Here is a 27,480-nt window from a genome sequence, read left to right as displayed (position 1 = left end):
AGGGACACACGTTTCTTGGGCGAGAAACACCGAGCGAAGGGCGAGCCGAGCCGCAATCAAACTAGGCAGACATGGTGCTCTGCGGCATGCCGGGCCAACATCATCTGACCCCTTCGTTAGTGGGCAGGGAGATGGCCAAATACGGATGACATTCAGAGCTACTGGACTGGGAGAAGCCCTGCCCCGGCCTGAGGAGGGCAAGACAAGCAGAGACGGAGGTAGGGTTTGACAGAAACCGAGGATCACTGTGGAAAGATGCAAGCGGGGGGGGGGGGATTCCCTGGGACACAGACACTCAGTGGGGGGTGGTGCCTGCTCAGCTGCAATCCCAGAGGTAGTGGGAAGGGAGACAAGGCCAGGTAGGAGTTTGCTCTGTGGTGCAGCAGCCAGAAAAAAGGTCAGTGCAATTCATGGCAGCAGGCGGGGCGGAGATGGCCCTTTCCTGGCGAGGAGCATGCGGAGTGCCAGGCCCAGGTCCACCCAGCCCAGTGTCCAGTCTCCCTCAGTGGCCAGCACCAGCTGTTTCAGGAGAAGGTTCAAGATCCTACAGTAGTGAGCAGGGATAGCCTTCCGGGGGCTGGCTGTTGTGTCCTCCCCCACCCCAGGGCTTGGCTCAAGCCTTAATCCAGAGGCGGACAGTCCTTGGTGGGGGGGGGGGGGGTACTTTTATCTTTGGTGTAAACCGTGTAAGTGCCGAATCCTGACCAGTGTCCCTCCAAAGTCTTGACACTGGCGCCCCGGGCCCATAACACTCCATTCAGCTCAGGGCACCGCGCTGCCAGAAGTATATTGAAAAGCTGCAGGGAGTTCAGAGAAGAGGCACAGAACACAACCCAGAAACAAAGGGGAGAGATCAAAAGAGCTAAGCCTGCCCAGTGGGGCTAGAAACAGTCCAGGAGGGACCAGCCCTGCAGCGGGGTGGAGAGGAGCAATTGCGGAGCCGCATAAGGCCATAGCTGGGAGCAATGCGACAGAACAGCCCCGACTGCAAGCCAAAGTGATACAAGCCCCACCAGTGGGAGGATTTAAAGAGAGACCAGACAGCACGTTAGCAAGCAGGAGTTAGGCTGCCCTGCTCTGCTCTGCGGGAGGCAGCTGGGCTTTTCCACCCATCTAGCCTCCCCCATTTCAGCCAGGCCTCTGCAATGGACATGTAAACGCTATTTACCAGCTGAGTGCTGCTGCTGGCCAGCATACATAGTCAGCCAGGTAACTCAAGACCCACTCCGAGCCCTTCCTTCCCTCGCTGAGCCAGCGCCAGAGAAGCCCCTTTGCATCTCCTCATTCCACACTTCATTCCCAGCGCACAGCGCGAGCGATAAATCTCACCTCGACGGGCGCTCACCACAGGCCGCCCTGGCTCTCAAACACACTTCATGCTAATGCTGCCACGGTTGTATCAGAGCAAGCGGGACGGCCCTTTACGTGTCACAAGCCAGCCCCAAAGACTGGGGGCTCAAGAGCCACCTTGGAGAGTAACAGCTGCCTGGACTGAGAGCCTTTGTCTGCAGCATGGCCACCGACCAAGGGAAGGGCAGCCCTTCGCTCTCCCCGTCACCAGCACCCTGAGACATGGGGCAAGGCAATCTGCCTCTATCTACTGTCCAGCAATGCTGCGGCCTATCCTATGACTGCAGCTCGTCAGAGAAGCGCCCCCTAAGGGATGCAGAGAGAGAGCTGGAAACCTGCAGTGGGACACCACGGTGCTGAGCGGGGCACAGAGTGGCAGAAGGAGCCCCTGGATGGCACCACTACCTGCAGCAGCCCCACAGGCCATTGCACGTCAGCAGTTCCGATGCAGGAGGAAGCAAATGCCAGCATCAGGCCAAGCCGCTATGAAATGATCTGTCTTCCTCTGGGGAGCAGGGCTCACGGATACCAACTTTCCAGCCATTCCCATCATCCCGGTGGGACACAGACAGTCAGGACCAGGCCAATTCTCCCCACTACATCTGAGGAACTGTAACGCCTGCTCCCTCACTGTGACCCAGTCAAACCCAAGGGGCAGGGACAAGGACAGACCCCCAGCACCCTCCTCATCAGGCTGGGGACTACGCCAGCCCAACACCCACGAAGCGTCTGGCACGTCGCAGCCCCGACCACTAACACCACACAGTAAGTGCCACACGAACGCTGCCCCCATGGTCTCCCAAGAAACCAGATGGGGCTGCCCCAGAGACAACACCCCCTCCTCCCAGCAGGTGGGCCCAGCCCTGACGAGTAGCCTCCCACCCCTAGAGCGAGAGGGGAGGTCAGTCTCTATGGCCCTTTCAACCCTTTGTCCTTCTGCCATTAAGGGGGCTCAAGGGAGGGCCTGGCATGGGGCACTTAGGTGCCTGTGGATTTTTGTCTGTACACTAGGAACTAGACCGAACCCTGCGACTCAGACCAGACAGCCCCCGTCCCGGACAGATTCCGGCCAGCAAGTCAGAGGCACAAGGCTCCATATCTCGGCATCAGCTCTCTGAGCCATCCTCTCCCCGCTTGGTGCCAAGGCGCATGGGCTACACGTGAACAGTGCACTGTCCACATGCTGCTGCCCCCAGGGCCTGCTGGAGTCTGGAGCAGGCATCACAAGCATGGCTGAAGGTCACGGCCACAAGTGCCTTCATTAGACTCAAGCTCGATAACTAGCAGACTTGTGACTTCCACTCAGCAGGGCTCCCCCAGCTACAGAGCGTAGGCTTGGCCCTGGTCCGCATTACAAACTATTTCGGTACGACTACGTCGCTCGGTGGGTGGAACCACCACACGCCCAGTGACACAGCGACCCCGACCTACGCATCAGTGCAGACAGGGCTGTGTCGGCAGGAGAGTGTCTCCCAGCGACATAGCTACAGCCTTTCAAAGGAGGGGAGTAACGAAGCCAGCGGGAGAAGCTCTCCCCGCTGGCTTAGAGCGTCTCCATTACAGTGCTGCAGCGGCAGACCTGTGCCAAGGCCACGTTTGAAGCCCAGACCTGCCCTCGGACTGAAAACCGAAAGGGCACACCCCAAAGCACTCGGGGTGCTTTCCAAACTAGCCGCTGGGAAGAAAGGCCTGGGGCAGTGCCCCCAGACACAGAGCCCAACATACTAAGAACACAGCCACCCGAACAGCCAGAAGGAAACTCTTTCCATCCTACAATCACCCCGCCATGGCTACCAGGGGCTGGGGGCAGGGAGCATGTCCCAGATACACCCATCCCACGCACAGCCAGAGCGGAGTCGGCACAGGAAGTGTTTGGCTGCAGGCACCGAGAGCATGTGTTGGTGCCTGGGGCCCTCTTGTGCCATCCAGAGGCTGCAGACACCTGCACCGACTGGCAGCAGCCTGCACTAGAGGGCTGCAAGCCACCCAGAGACACATGGCAGCCACGTACTGTCAGCTCTGCGACAGGAGGCTAATGGGCTAGCTGCTCTAGGCAGGAGGTGATAAGCCAACTCTCTCCAATAACCAGGCCCTGCTGGAAGTCCCAACAGTGCAGGGACCCGCAGTGACCTCCCGGTCAATAAATCCCAGACCGACGGGCTCAGAGCTGCCCTTGGAGTCTCTCCTTCCCCCAGGGCCCTCAGCATCCCCTAAGCTGTGTCAGGCTTTGGGCACTATTCCTGCCCATGGGTATGGCAAGAGCTAGTGGAGACAGCGGCCCCAGGGGTGTCTGCATCTGAGCAGCACCTCATCCCCTCATGCAACACATGGGTGCTGGAGCAGCCCAGCGAAGGGCCACGGGTGAGCATGACAGACCCACGAGCCAGGCTCTGGCTGCAGGCACAGCCTGCTCACAGCTGCCTGGCTCGGAAGCACTCGAGCAGCTGTTAAATAATGTGTAAATCATTTGATGGAAAGAAGAGTTGGGAAGAGCAGCAGGAGGCAAGGTGGAGGCCAGCCCGTGCATCTGAGCACAGGGGCCTCAAAGCTGCATGGCCCCTTGACATTGTTTGTAAAACACCAGCAGTTTGGGCAGATGGCCAGTGTGTGCAGGACTGGGAGCCAGAAACCACAAGCTTTAACCCCAGCTGGGCCAGCAACTCCCTTAGGGATGACGGGCAAGTCACATCTGCTTTCTCCCTGTGATTCCCTGTCTGAAGTGGGCCCGAGAACACTGAACCACCACAAGGTAGGGCAGAGCGGAAAGTAATACATGCAAAGGGCTTTGCAGACTGACTGTGCTAAGCACGGGCAGGAGATTCTTGCCAATAGTCACAGCAGGAAAAACGCAGAGCTGGGGCACATCTCCTACTTGTATTTGCACTCCCCACAAGAGTGACGGAGCCTAGCCCAGCGAGGGCTACTGCCCCTGAGACACAACAGATGCAGAAAAGCTAAAAGCCACAAGGACTTAGGGCTCGTCTGCATTTACCGCGTGGATTAGGTGGGAGAACTGCATTGCTCACGAGTGTGGACACACATTTGACATGTGGACTTGGGCTTCCACACTGAAACATCCAAGCAGCAGCACTTGGTGTCATCTGCAGCATAAAGTGAAAACCAGAAAAACCAGGTATGATCACCACACTCAGCTGTGGCTGCAAAGCTGCTAACTCTGTGCCCATGCTCAGAGCTAGCCAGCCCGGGGTTCTCAGCCTGCGTAGATTGATACTCACATGCCTCCAATGGCAACGGTGGCACAGGTTCGCTCCGAGAAGGCAGGCACAGTCTCCGTGGCGGTGCTGGCAGGTCTGATGTAGTCCACAGTGACGTTCACCTGCAAGAGAAGGCAGCCAGGTCTGAGACTTCATAAACCACCAAAGCACATGGTAACAACAGAACGAGCCCAGGGCGAAGAGGCCTCTGCACCCATACTGCTCAGGGGCTCTCTGAATGCGACCTTCCCCAGCCCCCTCTCCTTTCACAAGAGCCCCCTGCCCACACCCAGAACCAACTACAGGCTCCCAAATACCCCATCCAATCAAAGCATGCACTTCCCAAGTAACGCTAGCCAGGGCGGTGAGTTACAAGTGTAACATCTGACAGGCCAGCAAGAGACAATGGCAGAGAACATGTACACCAGGAGCCTCCCAGGTTTAACAAGCTGCACAGAACTTCGCTGCTGCAGCCCTTGGCTCAGGGAGGAAAGCGCAGCTCCAGCATTTGGGCTGAGAGAGCAGGACTGACCCCACTTCGCTGCTTCTCGCTCCAGAACGCACACGAGATGCAGCAGGATGCCAGCCGCAGCCTAGCACAACATAGAGACCCAATGGAGAACCAAAGCCAGGCCTATAATTTTACACAAACTAGACAGAGCTCGTAGTCCTGCTGCTGCCAATGGCACAGGTGGACAGCTGGCAGAGATGGTGGCACATTGCTTATCAGTGGGGTGCTGAGAACTAGCCACAAATCATTGCTTGGGAAAACCCCTAACACCTCTTTGGATACCATTTAAATATATAAATCAACATCCACCTTGGACAGTATTATACTGTCATTAGCATTCAGTTCCCAAACCACTTCAGACCCGCACATCTGGAGTTAGCCGGCTAGTATTTGTCCACACTAGACAAGGGCGTTTGTAAAACGTGATTGCTACAGTCCTGCTGCAGACAAAGCAAGTGGTAGCTTTAACATGTTAGCTTGGCAGTTCGCAGCCTAGGCTCCCCACCAGGGTCCACCTTGACCAGTTGAGCTGTATAACCTACAACCTGCCCTGTCTACACCGGGCTTTGAATCGGGTTGGCTGTTAACACACACAATGGGCGAAAACCCTGGCCCTGCGGCGTCAGCGACAACATTGACTTTAAGGGTGGAGGTGTGGCCCCCGCAGTCTCCCAGTACAGACAGGCTCGGATGGCCAGCCTTGGCTTCCCAGGATCAAAGCCGCTGGCCCTCATCTCCTAGTGACCGCAAGATACAAACCACTCTGGGCTGAAGCCGCACTCGCTCCTGTGCCAGCTCTCTGCACAGGGACAATTTTTAACCTCCAGAGGCTCCTGTGGCCAGGGTAGGGGGAGCTGTTCCTGTCCTATGCGCCTTCCCTACAATCTAAGTCACCCCTGCATAAAATTCCCAGGGATGCCGCTGTTCATGGCAAAGAGCTCAGATGGTCACGTTCTCTCTCTGTTCCCTTTCAAGAAGGCTACAGGTGATGCACCAGTGTGGCGGAGCCACAGCTGAGGAAGTCAGCTCACCCAAAGTGGTTTATACAGGGAGGAAAGCCCAAGTGGGAGATCCTAAGTGCAGAGTTTAGAAGGCTACATTTTCAAGAGCGACTCTTGGCCTTGGCTGTCCAATTTGATGCATTGAAGGAGCCTGCTCTTCCCAGGGGCCGTTCTCAGCACTTTCTGAAAAGCAGGCCCCATTCCATGGGAATTGCAAGATGATCAGACCCCACAGGCCCATCTAGTCCTGCATCCTGTCATTGACACCCAGAGGAAGGGGCAAGAAGCCCAGTGGGGGACAGATGGAATAATCTGCCCTCCCCATGAAGGTCTCATTCCAAACTGGAATAGAGATTGGTTTGAACCATGGAACAGAGGCTCTCCCTCTTCCCAAACTCTCTTTACAGCTTTAGCTACAACAGCTCTGGATGATGTTATCCAGACACTGTCCAAAACGCCTTTGAACCTTGCTAACTTCTTGGATTTAACTTCCTGTAGCAGGGAGTTCCACAAGCCAAACAAATACTGGACGACAAAGCATTTTCTTTTCAGTTTTGAACTGACCTCTTTCAGTTGTGCCGAATGCCCCCTTGGCACTGTCTGATGAGATGGGGGAGCAGAAGTTCAACAGTGTTGAGTTAAATGGGCCCCTTTTGGTCAGCTTGGCCCCCAATTTTCAAACGAATGCAACAGAATCCGACTCATTAGCTAGCTCTGCACGATGCAGTGGTACAGGTACCGGTGAGTTTGACCAGCAATTCCCAACTGCAGTAGAAAGGGCAGCACAAGAGGGGCTAGGGGAATTTCAACTGAAGGGCTGAAGTGTCTGAATAAAGTCTGTTACCTAATTCATGCCAACAGCTACATTTCTGTGTAAATCCAACTTAACCCAACTGCTTTGCTTACTCCAAAAACTTACTTTCTAACTGCCACTTAATCCAGATAAAGCCGAAGTTATTCCAGTAATTGGGGGATGGAGACAGGAGAAGGTATCAGCATCAAGCAATCTGCCTTGCCAGGCTTGGATTTCCCATGACTGCGAGACCTGCTCCTGCTAGCAGAGTTCAGACCCATCATTTTCCAGCAGCAAAGGCAGCAGCTGTGGTGTGGGAATGGCACAGCCATGCCATCGGTGAGTGCCCACACTGAGTCTGCACCAGCGCTACTCCCCCAGTGGAGAGACAGACATTCCCAAAGCAGAAAAGGTCCTGGAGCTGACCAGAGACCCAGGTCTTTCACAGCCCAAGGCAGAATCACTGCAACTTCCTGAGTGGGATGCGGCCCCTCCTCACACACTGCAACCCACCTTGCCTGTCAATTGGCTCTGGGGATGGGCTCCAGCCCACCCAGCCTTAAAGAGGCAGCAGCTCTCCGCTGTAGCGCTTAGAGGGTTGCCAGCCCAAATGTAATCAAGAGGCAGCAGGGGGGCTCCAAGTTTCAGCCGAGGAACAGGCCTGGCCTGTGTTTCGTCACCTGCTGGGTGTGTGGCCTGGCAGGTCGTGCTCTAAGGTGTGCTTTCCCAGGACTGGTTTCTTGGGAGGGAAGAGGGAAGCAGTTGGTTCTAGGGAGGAAGAAAGTGTCAGTGGGAGGCAGGGAGGGTGATTCCCCCTGCTTGGAAGCAATCAGGCAGCAGAAGTGGGAAGACAGGCGCCGACAGGGCCCAGCACTAAGTCTCCCTTGGTAGGTCAGCAGCCCATGGAGCTCCAAGTGTCTCATACGCCCACATGGCTAAGCCATCTCTCTGCCCTAGGGTTCCCTCACTGCAGCATCTGGGCACCTTGCACACAGACGATCAGCAATAGCCGAGTCTCTAGCAGACTTCATGGAGTACAGCTCTTCTCCCTCACCAGGGGATAGAAAGCCTTGCTACTCACCCCACCCACCCAACGAAGCTAGAAGTGAGTGCTCCCACCAAGGAGATTGCTGAGTGCTGCTTCCGCTGCGCTCTGAAGCCAGCCACCAGGACGAATCTTTTATACTTCACATTTTTTTTTTCCAGGTAGGGTTTTTTCCTCTCTTTTACACCTTGTACTGTGAGCTAGCACCCTCGTTCCGCTTTCAGCCTCAACTGATCAAGTCAAAAGGGAGCAGAAGACAGACAGGCGTCAAGTTCATCAATGTTACAAGAGTGTCATTAAAGCCCTTTCAACTGTCGGCTCTTTACAAGCCTTGCATTTTAAAGGAGCATAAAAATGTAAAAAGGTAGGACTCACTCAAAGCCTCCTGCCACCGGCTCGCTCGCGTGTAAAACGGAGCCAATCATGTCTGGGAAGCAACAAGAGGGAACTCTGTCAGGGAAGAGCCAATTAAGGGGGGAGGTTAAAGTAATTCCTTCTGGTGAAACTGCTGTCATAATTCGGGGGAGGGGGGGGGGAGGAATGATTATTTGGAAAGGGAAGTTAGGAAATTCAAACTCGCCCAGGGTTTCTCTCAGCATCAAGGAGCAGCTCAGTTCAGAGATGCCTTGAGCAGAAGCAGGCAATAGCTTTTGGCTAAGGATGGGGACAGGCAGCTGACCCAAGACCTGATTCAAAGGCATGCTCACCTCCCAGGCATGCTCCAGCACACGGCCACGGCCACGCATGGGGTGCTGCGTACGTACCAGGGTAAGGTGGGCAGCAGCACAAAGGGTCATTGCATTTCACACCTCAAGACGCAGGTTCAAATCTAAAATGGGGGAAAGAGTATGGTGGCTGAGGTGTGGGCTGAGGTTCACTAGCCATGCTAAGTATCACAACAAAGCGGCATGAATAGTGGCATCTGCCCTGGCCAGCAGGTTCAGGTGCCCTGGAAAAGCCGACATGCCACCTGTATATACTAGGACAGCGTGGTTAAATCCTTCATTTCTCTTAGCAAAATCCCCCCCTGACAGAACACCCCACGAATTCTCTACACACTCAGTCTGATAGGACTCCAAACAGTTAGCATCCAGGCTGACGCTGCTTCCTTCCTGGTGCCACTTTCAGAGGCAGGGATGTGACAATCTAATTTCCATTTTAGTCATCCACTAAAAAAATGCAGCCAAAGCATTGAGCCCAAAAGGTGGAAAGGCTCCACTGTTGCCAACTTTCATGCGGTAAATAAGCATCCCAACTTTCACAATAAGCCAAAAACCAAACTAATCCCATTTCAAAACAAGCCAGTCCCTAAGAACTCCCACCCCCACTCTATGTCACCAGATCCCCCGGCATGCAGTCTGGACCTGTGGTGGGTCTGCTATGCACCCGACTCTCCCTTGCCCGCTTTGCCGGGAGCCAATCAAAACAAAGAAGCAACAAGATACAAGCCAAAAACTAGGCAACAAGCAACTCACAAGACAATTAAGCCAAAAACAAGCCAATTTCTGCGTTTTTTCCTCAGGCTTGGCATGTCTGAAAGCACCCCAAGGGCCAGTGACTGCAAACACCACACAGCCGATATTAAGGAGGCTGACGTCACAAGCCAACAAGTCATGGAGCACTGTTGGTGATGGCTGAAATGTTCTACCCCGCTGACCCAACAGCACCCGAAGTTACTCACCTTGTGCAGTAACAATGGTTCTTCGAGGTGCGTGTCCCCAGGGTGCTCCCCAGTAGGTTTGCCTGCAGCCCTCCAGTGGAGCACCCTAGGGACACTACTTGAAGCAGCAACGGCTATGCCATTGCCATAGCATCAGGGCAGAGGAGAACTGCGGCATGGCACGACCAGCACAGCTGAGAAACAAACATGGGCAAGACCCAGTGTGTGGTTTAGCAGAGCGACTCTCCAGCTTTTGGAAGGCGGATTTGTCTGGCATACCCCCCCGCAAGTTACACCTCACTTAAAAACTACTTGTGACAAAATCAGACATAAAAATACAGAAGTGTCCCAGCACATTAGTACTGAACAATTGCTGACTTTCTCCTCTTAGCACAGAACTATAAAACAAATCAACTGGAATATAAATACTGTACCCACATTTCAGTGTTTAGTATGTAGAGCAGTATAAACAAGTCATTGTCTGTATGAAATTTTAGTTGGTACCGACTTCGCTGGTGCTTTTTCTGTAGCCTGTTGTAAAACTAGGCAAATCTCTAGCTGAGCTGATGCACCCTTGGAAGAGCTCCGCGAGCCCCCAGGGGTACACGTCCCCCTGCTTGAGAACCATTGCTCTAGTAGACAGAGCCTGGGTTGAGCAGTCAAGAGAGCCAAGATCACGTTCTTGGCGGTCACTGACTTGCAGCATGGCCTTTGACAACCACTGACTGTCTGATTTTCAGTGGCCCGCCATCACTGGGCTGAACACCACTCAGCTGCTCCGAAAGAAACGGCGATTATACAATCGTATTTATCCACCTCCCCGGGGCACTACGGGTTCATGTTTGCAATGCATCGAGCTCTGGAGACGAGAGGTGCTAGGAACACGCCTATTATGCTATTATTGAACATCCCATAACATTGCAGTTCTGAAGAGACGCATCCAAGAACCCCAAAGGGGATCCAAGAATGGCAGCCAGCAATATTACAGCAGCAGGAGGCAGCTACACACTAGAAATTAAACTCTACCTGTAATTAGCATTTTGGTCCCGTTCCTGTTAGTTCCCCACAGCCAGGCCATTGATCTGCCTTCATTCTCTCACCACTGGGAACTGTCACTTCTTGGCACCCAGACACATGACATCGAGGGAACACAAACCTGTATCTCAGACCTCAGCGTCTGCCCTGTTCTCATTCACACCCAGGCTCAAGGGACCCCATCGGACAACTGGCATATAGCCAGGTTACCACTCAATCCCATCTGATCCTGACCCACAGCACCCTGGCTATCCGAGACCTGCTAGTGCCCCTCAATCCCAAAATGCCGCCTCCCTGCTAGTCTGGCCCTATGCACCCCCTAGTTTTGCAGATGTCCCTCAATCCTGCCCAACAGCCCCCCAAGCCCTGAATTCCCCATGCAGTTCCACCAACACATCAGCCCCATGCAGCCTGCTGGCTACCCAAGGCCTCTCTAAAACAGAGACTGCTAGTGGTGCTAGACTGCAAGAGACACTATGGGGCATGGTGGGCCCTCTGGTTTGTTGCACCTGTTACTGAGAGAGTCTGCTCCTAAGTCTCCAAAGGGGAGGGCTCATTCATTGACTCATGGCCCAGAGGACATGGTAGTGTTAGATCTGCTCCCAGCCACAGCTGTAGGGCTGATCTTCCCTCCTTTCAAGCCCCTTTGGGGTGCACTTTGCTGCACTCTCTTCGGGATACATGGGTCATACATACAACCTCCATTGAGCTAATGGCCTCATTTACCTAGGCTGGCTGTTTATCTCACACCCTGAGCGGCATTCCACTCCCCCTTCTTCCCCTCAGAAGAATCATTCTAACTTAAAATCACAGAATCATAGAAGATCAGGGTTGGAAGGGACCTCAGGAGGTCATCTAGTCCAACCCTCTGCTCAAAGCAGGACCAATTCCCAGCTAAATCATCCCAGCCAGGATTTTGCAAAGCCCGACCTTAAAAACCTCTAAGGAAGAAGATTCTACCACCTCCCTAGGTCACCCATTCCAGGGCACACTGTTGACTCATATCTAGCTTCTCGTCCACTGTAACCCCTAAATTCTTTTCTGCAGAACTGCTGCCTAGCCATTCGATCCCTAGTCTCTAGCAGTGCATGGGATTCTTCCGTCTTAAGTGCAGGACTCTGCACTTCTCCTTGTTGAACCTCAACAAGTTTCTTTTGGCCCAATCCCCTAATTTGTCTAGGTCCCTCTGTATCCTGTCCCTACCCTCCAGCGGATCTACCACTCCTCCCAGTGTAGTGTCAACTTCAGCCACATTCCAGTCTCATCAATGGATCGCAAGCCTGGGAGGCGCGCAGAAGTGCTCGGGCAGGGAGGATTCCTGCCCTCACAGTTCTGATCAGGCGCATTTAAAGAACCCACCAGATCATAAGTAGTATCCTATAATGAACAGTTACAGCAAGGACATGGTCTCTGCCCTGAAGCACTTACAAGCCAAACCAAGCGATACAAGAGGGAAATACAATCCATGAGGACACACCCCTCTGCAGTTGAAAGCAGGGGCCCAACTCCCCAGGTGCTTAGTCAGTCTTCAACACTCGCCATGGCCTCTGAGCACCCCATCTTTCCAACACACCAGTCTTGAGTTTAACTTCACTTCCTGTGAGATTATCCCCATTTAACAGATGGGGAAAGTGACAGAGATGGATGACACCGGTAGGTCCCATGAATCCCAGCGAGCCAAGTCCCCATGGCACCTGCCCTCCCAAACCAGCCATGCAATGGGCTAATGGTACAGTAGCGTCAGGAAGGGGCTGAGCGCACCGTTCAGAGGAGGGCCTATCTAAATGCAGAGCCTGTGGCAGCCGGCTCCATCTGACCCCAAGCATTCCCATAAGTAGCCATTACCGTCACGCAGCAGACCTGCGCTTTGATCAATATTTGATGGGAAGAAACATTTCATGGAAACAAGAGCCGATGTGCTTGTCAGTCCGAGCACAGGCGTGTGGCCAGCTCCCCTGTAGCCGGCTTGGGCCTATGCACATGGCACTTGTGATGAAGTGGGACTGTTCTTAATGTTTCCTCTGAATACGGTGTGGGTGCCTCAGTTTCCCCTATGCACTTCTTAAGTCTCTAGGGGGTGACAGTGTTGCAGAGCAAAGGGCCGGTGCACATAAATGGCCGACACTATCTCCTGGCAACTAATGGCCCAGACCCTTCCCTCCAGCAAGGGGATGGCTAAAGGTGTTGGAGAACAAAGATCAGGTGACCTCCTGGCCTGAGAAAGGAACAAAGCCCAGAGCAGGAGAGGCTGGAGCAGGAGTCAGTTTGGAGCTAGCTGGTGAGGAGAAGTGAATGCAGACATCGGTGTCTGGCTCACTGCCCCTCAAGATGGACCCAGCTGAAGGGTCCCGTTCTCTGTACCTACAAGCTCTGTTTTAGACCCTGTTCCTGTCATCGAATAAACCTCTGTGTTACTGGCTGGCTGAGAGTCACGTCTGACTGGGTAGTGGGGGTGCAGGACCCTGTGGCTCCCCCAGGACCCCGCTGGGGGGGACTCGCTGTGGGAAGTGCATGGAGGAGCAGAGGATGCTGAATGCTCCAAGGAGAGACCCAGAAGGTGAAGCTGTGTGAGCTTCTTGCCCTGCAGACAGTCTGCTCCAAGGGACAGGAGGCTTCCCAAAGTCCTGACTGGCTTGGTGGGGAGCAGTTCCAGAGCATCGCCCGGGGACTCCGTGACAGCACTTAAAGCAGAAGGATCAAACAGAATCCAGAGGGGGAGACGCCATGCACAATCCATGTCCTTAGAAGCAAGGGAACGTCTTCACATACAGGTGTTCCCAGCACCGAATGTGCATTCACCACCACATCACGGCCAGTTCAAGGAGCGACCCGTCAGCTCCACGCACTCAGCATGTGGCCTGGTCACGTGCCGCTCTCACCACACACACGGCTCCCTGCTAACAGAGCCAGTGGTCACACAAAGGCATCCATTTACCATCCCCCTCCTCCCCTGCCCCAGATCCATCCCACCCACCAGCCCTAGACTGGCTCTGCTTTATAGCCAGTGTCGATAGCAGTCGTCTACCGGCAAGTTTCCAAGGTCAGCTGCAGTCAGTGTGAATTAAATCACTCGGGCAGTTCTCCTCCCTGGAGGAGATCCAGCCCAAGAAGAATGGCACTATACAGAGATCGGTTTGCCGTTGTACAGCCCGCATGCTCAGTGTCACCCTCCCTTGCCTGGCGCCCAAGCACTGTACCGGGATTATTACAAAGGAACCAGACCCTCCCCACGACCAAGGGAATTTGTGGTCCTGATTAATGAGCTGCCTGCACTCTGCAGGAGGAGGAAAAGTCAGCACGGAGCCATGTCCTCCAACCTCTGCAGTGTGCTCCATCCCATCAGCTTTTTACAAGGACAGATGGGGGAATAAAGCACCAAGAAGTTTACATGAATAATTTCTGGCAGGGGACCCAAGTCACTGCATTAACCCACTGTTACCAAGGAAGGGGGCATGTGTCCTGTTCAATGGCTGGCTCTGGCTAGGCCCCCATAAGGACAAGCCAAGCTAATTAACATGCAGCCGGAGTTCACCAGGCTGGGGTCACAGAGCCTTTGGGAGCTGCTCCCATTTCCAAGGCAGCTCGGGCTGAGTGTGGAATAGAGGGGAAAGGAGGAGGCAGCCCCCTCCCCACACAGATGGGTTATGTGTTACCAGGCCTGCCGAGGCTGCAGCATCCCCCCTGCCTCCCGGAAACCCTTCTCCCACCCCAGGCTCCACCGTGGCCATCCCCAGCTCAGCAATGCTGCTGTCAGAGCACAGCCCAACCACCGGCAGGAGGTGTAATGGAATAGGGAGTGGGAGGATTGACCTGGGGTTGTTGCGTGGGAATTCTGCAGGTACTGTCTGCACTGCTGATGGGATATCAGGGTGTGACTTCACTTCAGAGATGATACCTGAGCCAGGAAGGGTTTGGGACCAGGTGACACCTTCTGCCCAGGACACTGGACAAAGGCTGGAGGAGGAGCCAGGGGGTCTGGCTGGAGGGAGTTTCAGTTTGGAGCTGGCTGGGGAAACGGAGGAAGCCCCAGGGATGGGGTCTAAGCTCCCTACCCCCAAGATGGACCTGACTGAGGAGGGAAGAGCAGCACCTTTCCAGGGAGGAGACACAACGTACCACCAGCACGCTGACCCACGGGGCCAGGCTGAAGCTCACTCATGGCATGAGCAGACACCAGAGAGCCCGCTGGGCCTGCAGCAGAGAAGAGAGCCCCAGCTCTCAGAGGGACATCTCTCCCCTCAGACTAGCATTTTTAATGGAAAGAATGAATAGTTATTGGAAGTTTGAGGAAGAGAGGACAACTCGCTGTCTACAGGCACTACCATCAGTAATTACAGAGGAGCCGGTCTGGTGTGCCAGCCGCCTACCCACCCCCTGCCATCTGCACCTCCTCCCACCCAGCCATCCTGCATCACGGCCCCCTCTCTCCCCGCCCCAGTGCTGTTTCCTTGCTTACAAGCCCACACACCCCCACTGCGAACATGGGCTTCTCTCTCGGCCCCGGAATCAGCCAAGTCACTGAAGCTTGTGCTTTAGAGGCTGAAGAAATGGGTGTTAGAGTTCTTGGTGAGCTCAAGCTGAGACATTTAATTTAGAAGACCCCATCCTCTCCTCCTAGGAGCTGGGACCCGCAGCAGAGGATGAGGGGCAGGGACAGAGCTGCTGGGGAGAGTGCTGAGCAGAACCGCCTGATGGTGAAGGGAGAGCGGTTGCGGGGATCTGGACCTGGCTGGACCAAAGAGGTAGCAAAGCTTAGTGCCCCAGGCTACTGAGCACCCCAGAATCGGTGCACGAGGACTCTGCAGTCAAGGATCGGCTGTAACAGCCACACTGCACAAGCATCTGCTCAGCTGTTCCCCAGCATGCACTGGGAAGAACGCAAGCCCTGGGCTGGGTTTGCTGGGGACAATGGGGTCTGAAGTCCCAGTCAGACACCAAAAAGGGATCTCTCCAGCACGCTGCATGCAGGAGGCGGCTGCGTTTCCCAGTCCTGGAACGTCAGCAGGAAAGCCAGTGCACGAGAGCCGCTACATCCTCTGGCATTGCAGGAATGTTGCCATGGAAGCCCAGGTGCCCATCCCTTTCCAGGGCACTCGCACCTGCCAAGCGCTGAGCCCACCCTACAAGAGCTGACATCGCTGACGCCCACAGCAGAGCTCACCTGAGTGCACTTGGCTAAACCACGACCCAGAGCGCCCCAGGAGCTCCGGTGCGGGCAGTTTGCTGTACAGCGGCATGGCCACTCCTGTGCCCTACCTCCTGCAGCAGCTTTCACAGTCTCTCGCGCTCAGGTTTCCAGGTCCCTTGTAGCTAGTCCCAGGGGACAGCATGTTTCCAGCAACGGGGCAAGCTTGTCAAAGCACGTCCCTGTTCTAACAATGGACAGCGTGACTCCAGAGCAAGCGCGTTTCATTCACAAGCAAGCTGGGCTCTCTGGCCGCCCTACAGATTCAGCCAGGGATTACGCTGGGCTCTTTTCTTTTTGCACAGCAGCCCCAGTAGAGAACAGTTACTTACCTTTTCGTAACTGTTGTTCTTCGAGATGTGTTGTTCACGTCCATTCCACATTAGGTGTTCACATGCCACATGCACGAGTGTCTAAACTTTTTCCCTCAGCAGCTCCCGCCAGAGTGGCACCACTGCACCCTGTACATATATCCCCGGCGGCCCGACCCCCTCCAGAGTTCCTTCTTGCCAGCGACTCCAACAGAGGGGCAGGAGGGTGGGTGGTGGAACGGACGTGAACACGACATCTCGAAGAACAACAGTTACGAAAAGGTACGTAACCGTTCTCTCTTCGAGTACTTGTTCACGTCTATTCCACATTAGGCGAATCACAAGCTTACCTTTGGAGGGGGGTAGGAATCACGAGACAGTCGACTGCCAACTGCCGCGTCCTCCTGTGCCTGACGGCTGACTGCGTAGTGGATCGTAAAGGTTTGCACCGATAACCAGGTGGCCACCCTGCAGATCTTCTGGATCAGGACCTGTACCAGGAAGGCCGCGGAAGCTGCCTGCGCTCTGGTGGAGTAGGCTGTGACCGCCGGAGCTGGGAAACCAGTGAAGTCATAACATGCCTGAATGCAGTCCGTAATCCATGACGAGACTCGCTGCGCCAACACCGGAAGGCCTCGCATCCGCTCAGATACAGCCACGAACAGCTGCGTGGATTTACAAAAGGGCTTGGTGCGCTCGAAGTAGAACGCCAATGCTTGGCAGACATCTAGGGTGTGCAAGCTGTGGTGACTCAGGTCTGCATGGGGCTTGAGAAAAAACACACTGGCAGACAAATGTCCTGGCCCAGATGGAACTGTGAAACCACCTTTGGGAGGAACTTAAGAGTGTGGGTGGACCTGCACCTTGTCTTTGTGAAACACAGTGTATGGTGGCGCTGAGGTGAGAGCCCCTTTTGACCTTGGGGATGAGGAAATAGAGGAAGCAGAACCCTTTTCCCCTTAGGTCTAAGGATACTATCTGTACCGTCCCTGAAGAGGGACGAGGAAGGGGGTGAGGGGTAGGCAGGGAGGAAAACTGTAGCATGTACCCGCTTCACACCGTGCGTAACACCCAATGGTCCGACGTAATACTGGACCATGCACGGGAGAAGCAGGACAGGCAGTTGAGGAAACAAGGGGATGGATCTTTAAAAGCTTGGTTTAGGGCCCGCCTGAGATTTATGTTGGCCTTGGCTCTGGCCCGGCCTATTGGAGTTATTGTTATTATTACGCCACCTCCTGTTGTCTCCGCCTCGCCTGCGGTATGGCTCCTGTCCAGGACAAGACTAGTACTGGTGTTGGGGGAGGTGGTTATGGCTTAAATGGCTTCCTCCGAGTCGCCAGGATATGCATACCCAGTGACTTGAGTGTAGCTCTAGAGCCTTGAGGCCACGCAGCTTTGCATCCATCTGGTCCGAGAAGAGTCCGGACCCTTCGAAGGGACGGTCCTGGAGTGAATTCTGGACCTCCGGCGGGAGACTTGACTCCTGAAGCCACGCAGAGCGCCGCCTGACCACACCTGACATGACTGTCCTGGCTGCCACGTCCGCTGAGTCCAAGGACACTTGGAGAGAGGTTTTCGCTATGGCCTTGCCTTCCTCCACCAGGCCGTTAACTCCTGCAGGGAGCCCTGTGGGAGGTTGTCCCAAAACTTCCCCACTGCCACCCTAGAGTTGAAGTTATGCCTGTCGAGGATGGCCTGCTGGTTAGCAATCCTCAGCTGAAGGCCCCCTATCGAATACGCCTTCCTGCCAAACAGGTCTAGGCGTTTTGCCGTGTTGACCATGGGGGCCGGGGCCTGTCGCCCATTGCACTCGCTCTAGTTTACTGCCCAGACTACCAGGGAACATGGGCTTGGGTGGAAAAAACAAGAAGTCGTATCTTTTCGATGGGGCAAAGAACTTGCGCTCCACATCCTTGGCTGTTGGTGCGCTGGGATGCTGCGGGTCTGCCATATAGTCATGTAATTAGACTTAATGATCTTAATGAGTGGGAGCGCTATTCTGGATGGACCTTCTGGGCTCACAATGTCCACCATGGGGTCCTCCTGCTCAATCATCTCCTCAGCTTGCAACCCCAAGTTATGGACAAGATTATGGCAATCAAAAGATGGCTCAGGGAGTGATGTTATAAGGAGGGCTTTGGGATGTACGGTCACTGGGAAGCGTTTACGGATAGACGACTGTTCGCTCAGGATGGACTTCATCTAAGCAAGGAGGGAAATAGAATTCTAGGATGGAGGCTCGCCGACCTCATCAAGAGAGCTTTAAACTAGGAAGTTGGGGGAGATGGTTGGGAGATGTTCAGGAGATCTCCACACTGGAATATAACCTGGAGAGGGAAGTAAACAAAGTGAGAGGGGATACCCTTGCGGTCCCAAGAATTGATCCAAGGAGGAATAGTGGAGTAGAAACCAGAGTAACGGGTGATGCTGGTGGTAAAAGGTCTCTGCACGACGGGGGAAAGAATGTCACTGACACCAAACGCCGAAAATTAAAAGGTCTGTGCACTAATGCGAGGAGCCTAGGTAACAAGATGGAGGAACTGGAGTTACTGGTGCAGGAAGTGAAACCGGATATTATAGGGATAACCGAAACCTGGTGGAATAGTACTCATGACTGGAGCACGGGTATTGAAGGCTATGTGCTGTTTAGAAAAGACAGGAAGAAAGGCAAAGGTGGTGGAGTAGCCTTGTACATCAATGATGAAATTAACTGTAGCGAAATAAGAAGCGATGGAATGGATAAGACAGAGTCTGTCTGGGCAAAAATCACACTGGGTAAAAAAGCAACTAGAGCTTCCCCTAAGATAGTGCTTGGGGTGTGCTATAGACCGCCGGGATCTGATTGGGATATGGATAGAGACCTCTTTAATGTCTTTAATGAAGTAAACACAAAGGGGAAATGTGTGATTATGGGGGATTTCAACTTCCCGGATATAGACTGGAGGACGAGTGCTTACAAGAATAATAGGGGGTCAGATTTTCCTGGATGTGATAGCCAATGGATTTCTTCATCAAGTAGTTGAAGTACCTACGAGAGGGGATGCTATTTTAGATTTGGTGTTGGTGAGCAGTGAGGACCTCGTGGAAGAAATGGTGGTAGGGGACAACCTTGGTTCGAGTGATCATGAGCTGATTCAGTTCAAACTAGATGGAAGGATAAACAAATGTAGATCTGGGATTAGGGTTTTCGACTTCTCGAGGGCTAATTTTAAAGAGTTAAGGAAATTAGTTAGGGAAGTGGATTGGACGGAGGAATTAGTGAATTTAAATGCGGAGGAGGCCTGGAATTACTTTAAGTCGCAGCTGCGGAGACTGTCAGAAGCCTGCATCCCAAGAAAGGGGGAAAAAAACATGGGCAGGAGTTGTAGGCCAAACTGGATGAGCAAGCAACTCAGAGAGGGGATTAGACAAAAGCAGAAAGCTTACAGGGAATGGAAGAAAGGCAAGATCAGTAAGGAAAGCTACCTTGGTGAGGTCAGAACATGTAGGGATAAAGTGAGGAAGGCTAAAAGCCGCATTGAACTGGACCTTGCAAAGGGAATCAAACCAATAGTAAAAGGTTCTACAGCCACATAAATAAGAAGAAAACAAAGAAAGAAGAAGTGGGGCCGCTATACACTGAGGATGGAATGGAGGTTAAGGATAACCTAGGCATGGCCCAACATCTAAACAAGTACTTTGCTTCAGTTTTTAATAAGACTAGTGAGGATTCTAGCGATGATGGAGGGATGATAAAACGGGAATGTGGATATGGAAGTGGATATTACCGCAACTGAGGTAGAGGCCGTACTTGAACAGCTCAATGGGACGAAGTCGGAGGGCCCAGACAATCTCCATCCGAGGATATTAAAGGAACTGGCGCGTGAAATTGCGAGCCCGTTAACGAGAATTTTTAAGCAATCGATAAACTCGGGGGTTGTGCCGTATGACTGGAGGATTGCTAATGTAGTTCCTATTTTTAAGAAAGGGAATAAAAGTGATCCGGGTAATTATAGGCCTGTTAGCTTGACGTCTGTAGCATGTACGGTCTTGGAAAAAATTTTAAGGGAGAAAGTAGTTAAGGACATAGAGGTCAATGGTAATTGGGACGAATTGCAACACGGATTTACTAAAGGTAGATCGTGTCAAACCAATCTGATCTCCTTCTTTGAGAAGGTGACGGATTACTTAGATAAAGGAAATGCGGTAGATATAATTTACCTAGATTTCAGTAAGGCGTTCGACACGGTTCCACATGGGGAACTGTTAGTTAAATTGGAAAAGATGGGGATGAATATGAAAGTTGTAAGGTGGATAAGGAACTGGTTAAAAGGGAGACTCCAGCGGGTCGTATTGAAAGGTGAACTGTCAGGCTGGAAGGAGGTCACTAGTGGAGTCCCTCAAGGATCGGTTTTGGGACTGATCTTATTTAACCTTTTTATTACTGACCTTGGCACAAAGAGCGGGAATGTGCTAATAAAGTTTGTGGATGACACGAAGATGGGGGGTATTGCTAACACGGAGAAGGACAGGGATACTATTCAGGAAGATCTGAACCACCTTGTAAACTGGAGTAATAGAAATAGGATGGAATACAATAGTGAAAAGTGCAAGGTCATGCACTTAGGAATTAATAATAAGAATTTTGGATATACGTTGGGGCGCATCAGTTGGAAGTGACAGAGGAGGAGAAGGACCTTGGGGTACTGGCTGATAGCAGGATGACTATGAGTCGCCAATGTGATACGGCTGTTAAAAAAGCAAATGCGATTTTAGGATGCATCAGGCGGGGTATTTCCTGCAAGGATAAGGAGGTGTTAGTACCGTTATATAAGGCGTTGGTGAGACCCCATCTGGAATACTGTGTGCAGTTCTGGTGTCCCATGTTCAAGAAGGATGAATTCAAACTGGAACAGGTTCAGAGACGGGCTACAAGGATGATCCGAGGAATGGAAAACCTGCCTTATGAAAGGAGACTCAAAGAGCTTGGCTTGTTTAGCCTGGCCAAAAGAAGGCTGCGGGGGGATATGCTTGCTCTATATAAATATATCAGGGGGGTTAACGTTAGGGAGGGAGAGGAATTATTTAAGTTTAGTACTAATGTAGGCACGAGGACGAATGGGTATAAATTGGATATAAGGAAGTTTAGACTTGAAATTAGGCGAAGGTTTCTAACCATTAGGGGAGTGAAGTTCTGGAACAGCCTTCCGAGGGAAGTAGTAGGGGCAAAAGACTTTTCTGGTTTTAAGACAAAGCTTGATAAGTATATGGAGGGGATGTTATGATAGGATCATTAATTTGGGCAATTGATCTTGGATTACCACCAGATAGGTCTGCTCAATGGTCTGCGGGGAGATATTGGATGGGATGGTGTGACGAACTGGGAAAGTTCTTAATGTTTTCTCTGAATACTGTATTGGTGCCTCAGTGTCCCCATGGCAGTTCTTAAGTATCTGGCAGAGCAAAGGGCCAGTGCACCTAAATGCCTGACACTCTGTCTCCAAGCAACTGATGGCCTGGGCCCCTCCCCTGCAAAGGTGCCAGCTGAAGGTGTTAGAGACAAAGGGATCAGGTGACCTCCTGGCCCGGGAAAGGGGCTGAGGAGAGAGGAGGGGCTGGGAGGGGTTGTTAGTCTGGAGCTGGCTGAGGGCAGACGTGGGGGTCTGGCTCACTGACCCCCAGAATGGACCCGGCCGAGGGGTCCGGTTCTCTGTACCTACAAGCTCTGTTTTAGACCCTGTTCCTGTCACTAAATAAACCTCTGTTTTACTGGCTGGCTAAGAGTCACGTCTGACTGCAAAGTGGGGGTGCAGGACCCGGTGGCTTCCCCAGGACCCCGCTGGGGTGGACTCGCTGTGGGAAGCGCACGGAGGGGCAGAGGATGCTGAATGCTCCAAGGAGAGACCAGGAGGTGAAGCCGTGTGAGCTTCTTGCCCTGAACAAGTCTGCTCCAAGGGAGAGGAGGCTCCCCAAAGTCCTGACTGGCTTGGTGGGGAGCAGTTCCGGAGCATCGCCTGGGGACTCCGTGACAGATGGGAACTGAGTTACTGCAGAGAATTCCTTCTTGGGTGCTGGCTGGTGAGTCTTGCCCACATGCTCAGGGTTTACCTGATCGCCATATTTGGGGTCGGGAAGGAATTTTCCTCCAGGGCGGATTGGCAGGGGCCCTGGAGGTTTTTCGCCTTCCCCTGCAGCGTGGGGCACGGGTCACTTGCTGGTGGATTCTCTGCAGCTTGAGGTCTGCAAACCAATTTTGAGGATTTCAATAACTCAGTCCTGGGTTAGGGATTGTTATAAAATTGGATGGGTGGGGTTCTGTGACCTGCCTTGTGCAAGAGGTCAGACTAGATGATCATATTGGTCCCTTCTGACCTATGAGTCTATGGACCACCTTACGTAGCAGCTCTTCGTGGGCTTTATGGTCCGATGGCAGAGGTCCTATTACCGCCGTGCCTGCTACTGCTTCATCCAGGGATGACGAGGAAGTTAGTTGCTCAGCTTCCTCCAGCTGGTCACCCTGGCTCCCCATTCTCAAGGGAAAGGGTTCTGCCTCAGGCTGAGGCCGGTGGCCATAGGGTGGCACCAGACACGGTGCCAGGCTCTCCGGTCTTTCACTCAGCGAGGCTGCAGGTGGCTTGGACACTGTAGCTTCCTTTACAGGGGAGTGTTGGTGCAGGGACCAGGATCTCTGTACCAAACAGCTGGACCTAGAGGGAGCACCTTGAAGCTGGTGGTAGGCCCAAGGGGTCCAGAAGGGCCAGTGCCATTGTGGTTGCCACCCAGTCTGTTGATCCCTGCTGTCCAGCGCCTGTTGTGAGTAGCTGTATCAGCCCAAGTCAGCTACGGACTCCGGCAACGCCAAGCACAAGGGCCATGGCGGTGCTGGCCATCTGTGTAGGCGGGAGGCTGATGATCGGCTTCTTGCTGGTCAGGAGCGGGACCGGCACCGCTGCTCTCTGGACTGGGACCGACGGCTTCTGGGAGCCCAGCTCGTCGTCACCTGGTGCCGGTCCCGAGGGGGGGGGTGCTGCGGAGCGCCATGTGTCCTGCACTAACCCCACGTGTTGACTCGCCTCCGGTACCGAGACTTCCCTCAGAGTCGAGGTAACTGGGAGTCCACCGACTCGGAGCTCGACTGGGACCAACGCCGGGAGCGGAGCAGGGACGGTGACCAAGGGGCACACCATTGTCGGCTTTCCCTTCGACAGCACCCCAGGTCCGGGTGCCGGAGGCTTCTCCCTGGCCGGGAGGGGGCTCGCCTTCAATGATCCACTGAGGTCTTTTGCAGCCTCAAAGGCGTCAGGCATGGAGGGCTGATCGATTATGCTCTCGAGCCCTTCGTCCACACTGAGTTCACTTCTGGCTGGTCTCGGTGGGACTTGTGTGACCGGTTGGGCTGCGCTGAGCAGATGGGTGGTGCTGTCTACGGCCTGGGGGAAAGGTAGGACAGCCCAGAGCCAAGGCTCCATTAGAACAGCTTCTCCTCATCACAACGCAGCTCAGGTGAAGCTTATTCATCATGACTAGGGCTCCTGGTCTCTCTACAAACAGGTAAGGAAACAGCCGCTTATGAGCCATCTGGGGAGCAGCAAAGGCTGAGCCAGGCTGACACTGCAGGCTGCGTCTCTCTGCTCCGCTCTCCCCGGAATGGAGACTGTTACGGATTTCCCTCCGTTCCTTGTTCGGTTTCATCTCGCAGGGCTGTGTAATACACAAGGCAGTGACCTGGTCTCTTTCTGTAGTAGCTGCATTAGGCACCAGGGCTCTTCCCATAAGCTGAGGGAGTAGTCCTGGCCCATTCTTAGTATTGCTCCTAATACCGGGCTTCTGTACAGGGACTCTGCCTTCCTGGAACTCTGCATGAGAACGGCCATTCCTGTTTCACAGGTGGGGAAGCAGCATGCAGAGGGGAACAGACTTGCCCTGAGTCAACGGCAGAAGTGGGAAGAGAACCTGGGCGGCCTTGGTCACAGTCTGGCATCCTACCCAGCTGGCATACTCAGCATGCACCATTCTTGGAGACATACAGCTATGGCAGCAAGATGGTTCTAGCAGGCAAAGAATGAGGATGGGACCGACCAAAACAGCTTGGAGCAAGATGTTTCAACATGGTTTCCCTCAGGCTCCTTCCGTGCAGTGACAAATCCATTACCTCCTGCCTCTGGTGCTTCTTGGAGAGATGCTCCCCGGGGTTACCACTGTAAAGACACCACCTGCACTCCAGCCTGCCTCCCTCACCCCTCCAACTGCCCCTTCCTGAACATCTGCAGAGCCTTACTAACCTCGCTGCTCCAAGGGCAGTTGAGACAGGGAAAGCCGAGCTCCCGTCTCCTTGGCTCTGCCAAATGTTAATGCTGCTCCAGCCTTCCTCCCACGAGGAAGGTAACCATCTTCTGTAACCTCAGAACAAGCTGCTTGGAGCCACTTAGGGTCTGTCTCCTCAGCTCGCGCCGGTCGCTGACATAGGCTTGCAATGCCATGCTGAAACCAGCTATGTAGATGTTGGGTCTTGGGCTGGAGCTGAAACCTAGGGTTGGGGTGGACTTCAGAGCCCAAGCTGCGCCATGTACACAGCCACTTTCAGCACGGCAGCGCGAGCCTGGCTCTTTTGACTGTGGCTCAGAGATGCCCTGCCGCTCGCTGCATGGAGAATCCTTAGCGCCCCAATGATGCACACCACGTAGCTCGCACACGCTGCAGGAGACACCAAGCAGAACAGCCGGGCAGCCCTCCTCTGATGAGGGTCTTTCTGGGGCCAGCCCCCTAAGCATTGCTCAGCGCTTCTCTGGCACAGTCACATGCCAAGCACGGAGATCAGCGGCTTGGCAGGACAAGGGGAATGGAAGATTCTGCCTGCCTGTATTGGGCTTAGTTTCCACAACTTCTACCTCAGCCAGGTCACCGGCATCCAGCATCAACATGGCCGTGACACCAGCGGCAGCTTAGCCACGGCAGCCAGAAGAGGCCGTCTGCCTGCACAGGGCTTTGCCAGAAAGCCGTCCACCCACAACACAGCCGAAATGACTGCCCGTGATCAGCAGCCATGCTCCGAGAGGAGACTGGCTGCCTGAGACCACCCCTGCAAGCTGAGCGGCTCCACTGCCACCCACACGCCCAGCAGCTGCCCACCAGCCCAGCACCTCGCACACAGATTGCCTAGAGATCGAAACCAGGCAGGGCACGGAGACAAAGGAGAGAGGGGTCCCACACCTCACCACCAGGCCACACAGCCTCCAGACCAGGGCACATCACTTTCCTGCCACTGGGTCGCTGGGCCCCAATCTCCCCCGAGCAGCTGAGAAGCACAATGGGAGAAGGTTGGGCTCTCCCTGCTGGCGGCCCAGCTCAGCCTGCTCTCCAGGTGGCTCGCCAGGGAAGCAGCACAGTCCTTGCCCTGGTTCTAGTTTTTCCAGCATGGGGGTGCAAACGTGGCCTCGCGTTAAATGAAGCTCAGTGATGTGCCCCAGCCAAAGGGACAGGCACAGGGGCATGAGAGTACTTGGAGACCCCGCTCCTTTAACGCAGGATGCCCGGTGCTGCAGCTGAATGCTCAAACGCAGAGCTGGGAGCCCTCCCCGAGTTTCCCAGGTTTGGGAAGTGGGCTCTGCTCGAGGTTAGCGAGTTTCTGACCTGACAATGTCCTTTACCCCACAGCTGCCCAGCACAGCTGTTTCTTACGAAGCAGCTGGAGACCAGGTTAGATGGACCCCCCAGCCTGGTAATTTCTACTAGCATTGGGGGCAATCTCATTTAACAAGCTTCCTCTGCAAGGCTAGATGGACCTTTGATTTGACTCAATATGGCCGTTCTTACGTTTCAATCCACCCACCCTCTGGGTCTCAGCCTGCACAGCAAGTGGGCCCTCTGGCCTGCCATCACCAGCCTGACATGGTCTGATTGGGTATGGGGGGCGGATCCAGCCAACCCGTCCCTCCCCAGACAGCTCCTGCTTTGCCATCGCCCTGGGTACAGTACTAGGCGCTGCCTGTGGCCGTCCCTGCAGCCACCATCCCCAAGGCCTGGGCTTGGGGGAGGGGGGCTTGGAGGGCCTGTCAGAGCCATCAGTGGTACCAGGGAGGCTCTACTCTTCCCTTCCACTCACAGGACAGGCATTACAGCACTGAACAAAGGTGTCCTGCTGTGACAGCCCCTCCCCCAGCACCCCTGAACCCTCCCCCCACCCCCACTGCTTGTTCTGGCAGATTAATTTAATTGAACTAGATTAGAACTCCAAGCTTCATGCTCCGAACATCCCATCCTGGCACTCACACGCCATTCACCAGTCAATAGCCCAGAAACCGCCTGTCTCTTCAGTTTCAAACGGGGGAACATCTGCCTCCCCCACCCCTGGGACAGATCCCTGCCGAGGATGCAGGGAAGCCTCAAGGAGCCTGGGGTGGGAGTGGAGGGGCCAGGGACATAGGAGCAGGCTGCTGCAGCAGCCATGAGCAGGTACATAGAGCCAACTCCCCAGCTGGCTCCCCGCTCTGCTGCACAGCGGTCCTGTTCAGTTTGGCCGCTCCGCTGGGATGCAAAGTCCAGGGCGCTCAGCCTCCTACTTCCCACCTCTCCCCACCAGCGGCGGCCATACCGCAGCCCTTCCTCCGCCATCTGTTCAAAGTTATGGCGCCATCCTTCTCTGTCACTAGGAAAGCTGCAACCTCTGCACTCTTGTTCCCTGCACCCCTGCCATCCAGGAAGGTGCCTGGGTTTCCTTTGGGGAAAGTCTGGTTACCCTACGCCGGTCTCACTTGAGTACAAACTCCTGGGCCACTCCCCTTCTTCCATTGCTTCGGATTGACCACCAGGGCTGATCAGTCAGCTCTTCACCGACAGCACTAGGGGTTTCCCACTAACACACTCATTTCCAGGGGAAGGAGCACAGGGCTGGGGCAAGGTTTGCCATTTCCCTAACGCTGCCCAGTAGGACAAACAGCTCCTCCTTAACTCTGCAGCGCCTAACGTGGTGAGACCCCAGGCCATCCAAAAGCTGCCTCGTTGCAAAGCAGTGTTGCAGAACGATGATAATGCACAGGCTTGAAATGAGATTTCAAGATTCATGAGCCACCTGTCAGCACCAGTGCTACCGAGACAACAGGAGATGGTCACGGAAGTGTCAGTGTCTTTGTTCATTTGTTCCTGTAACCCATTTACACCATATAGAGTGCTGCTGGGGGTGCAGGCCCACAGTCTGTCACAGAGTCACAGACTTTAAGGTCAGAAGGGACCCTGTCTCCAGCCCCACTTTCACATCCTATTTCCAGAGAAACTGCCCCTGTTCCAAGGACTGTTGCTCTTCGTTCCACCCTTGTGCCCGTGTTTTTGCACATTAATCGTCTCATTTGGAGACCACCACCAGAGTCCTGCTCATTCTGCTTTCAATTTCCTACAG

General features: G+C 54.1%; 1 protein-coding gene across 1 annotated transcript in view; it reads right to left on the bottom strand.

The window, feature by feature from the left end:
* SND1 (staphylococcal nuclease and tudor domain containing 1) overlaps positions 1-27,480 on the bottom strand; it is a 545,960-nt gene that overhangs the window by 291,130 nt on the left and 227,350 nt on the right. Inside the window, exon 12 of the mRNA XM_030538672.1 lies at positions 4,587-4,687. Within this exon, the coding sequence (XP_030394532.1) occupies positions 4,587-4,687 (101 nt within the window). The remainder of the gene's footprint in view (positions 1-4,586; positions 4,688-27,480) is intronic.

Source organism: Gopherus evgoodei, chromosome 1 (genome assembly GCF_007399415.2).
Source record: "Gopherus evgoodei ecotype Sinaloan lineage chromosome 1, rGopEvg1_v1.p, whole genome shotgun sequence".
In the NCBI taxonomy this organism is placed as follows: domain Eukaryota; kingdom Metazoa; phylum Chordata; order Testudines; family Testudinidae; genus Gopherus; species Gopherus evgoodei.
The sequence above is the reverse complement of the archived record's forward strand: the minus strand, read 5'-3'. Positions and strand labels throughout refer to the sequence as shown.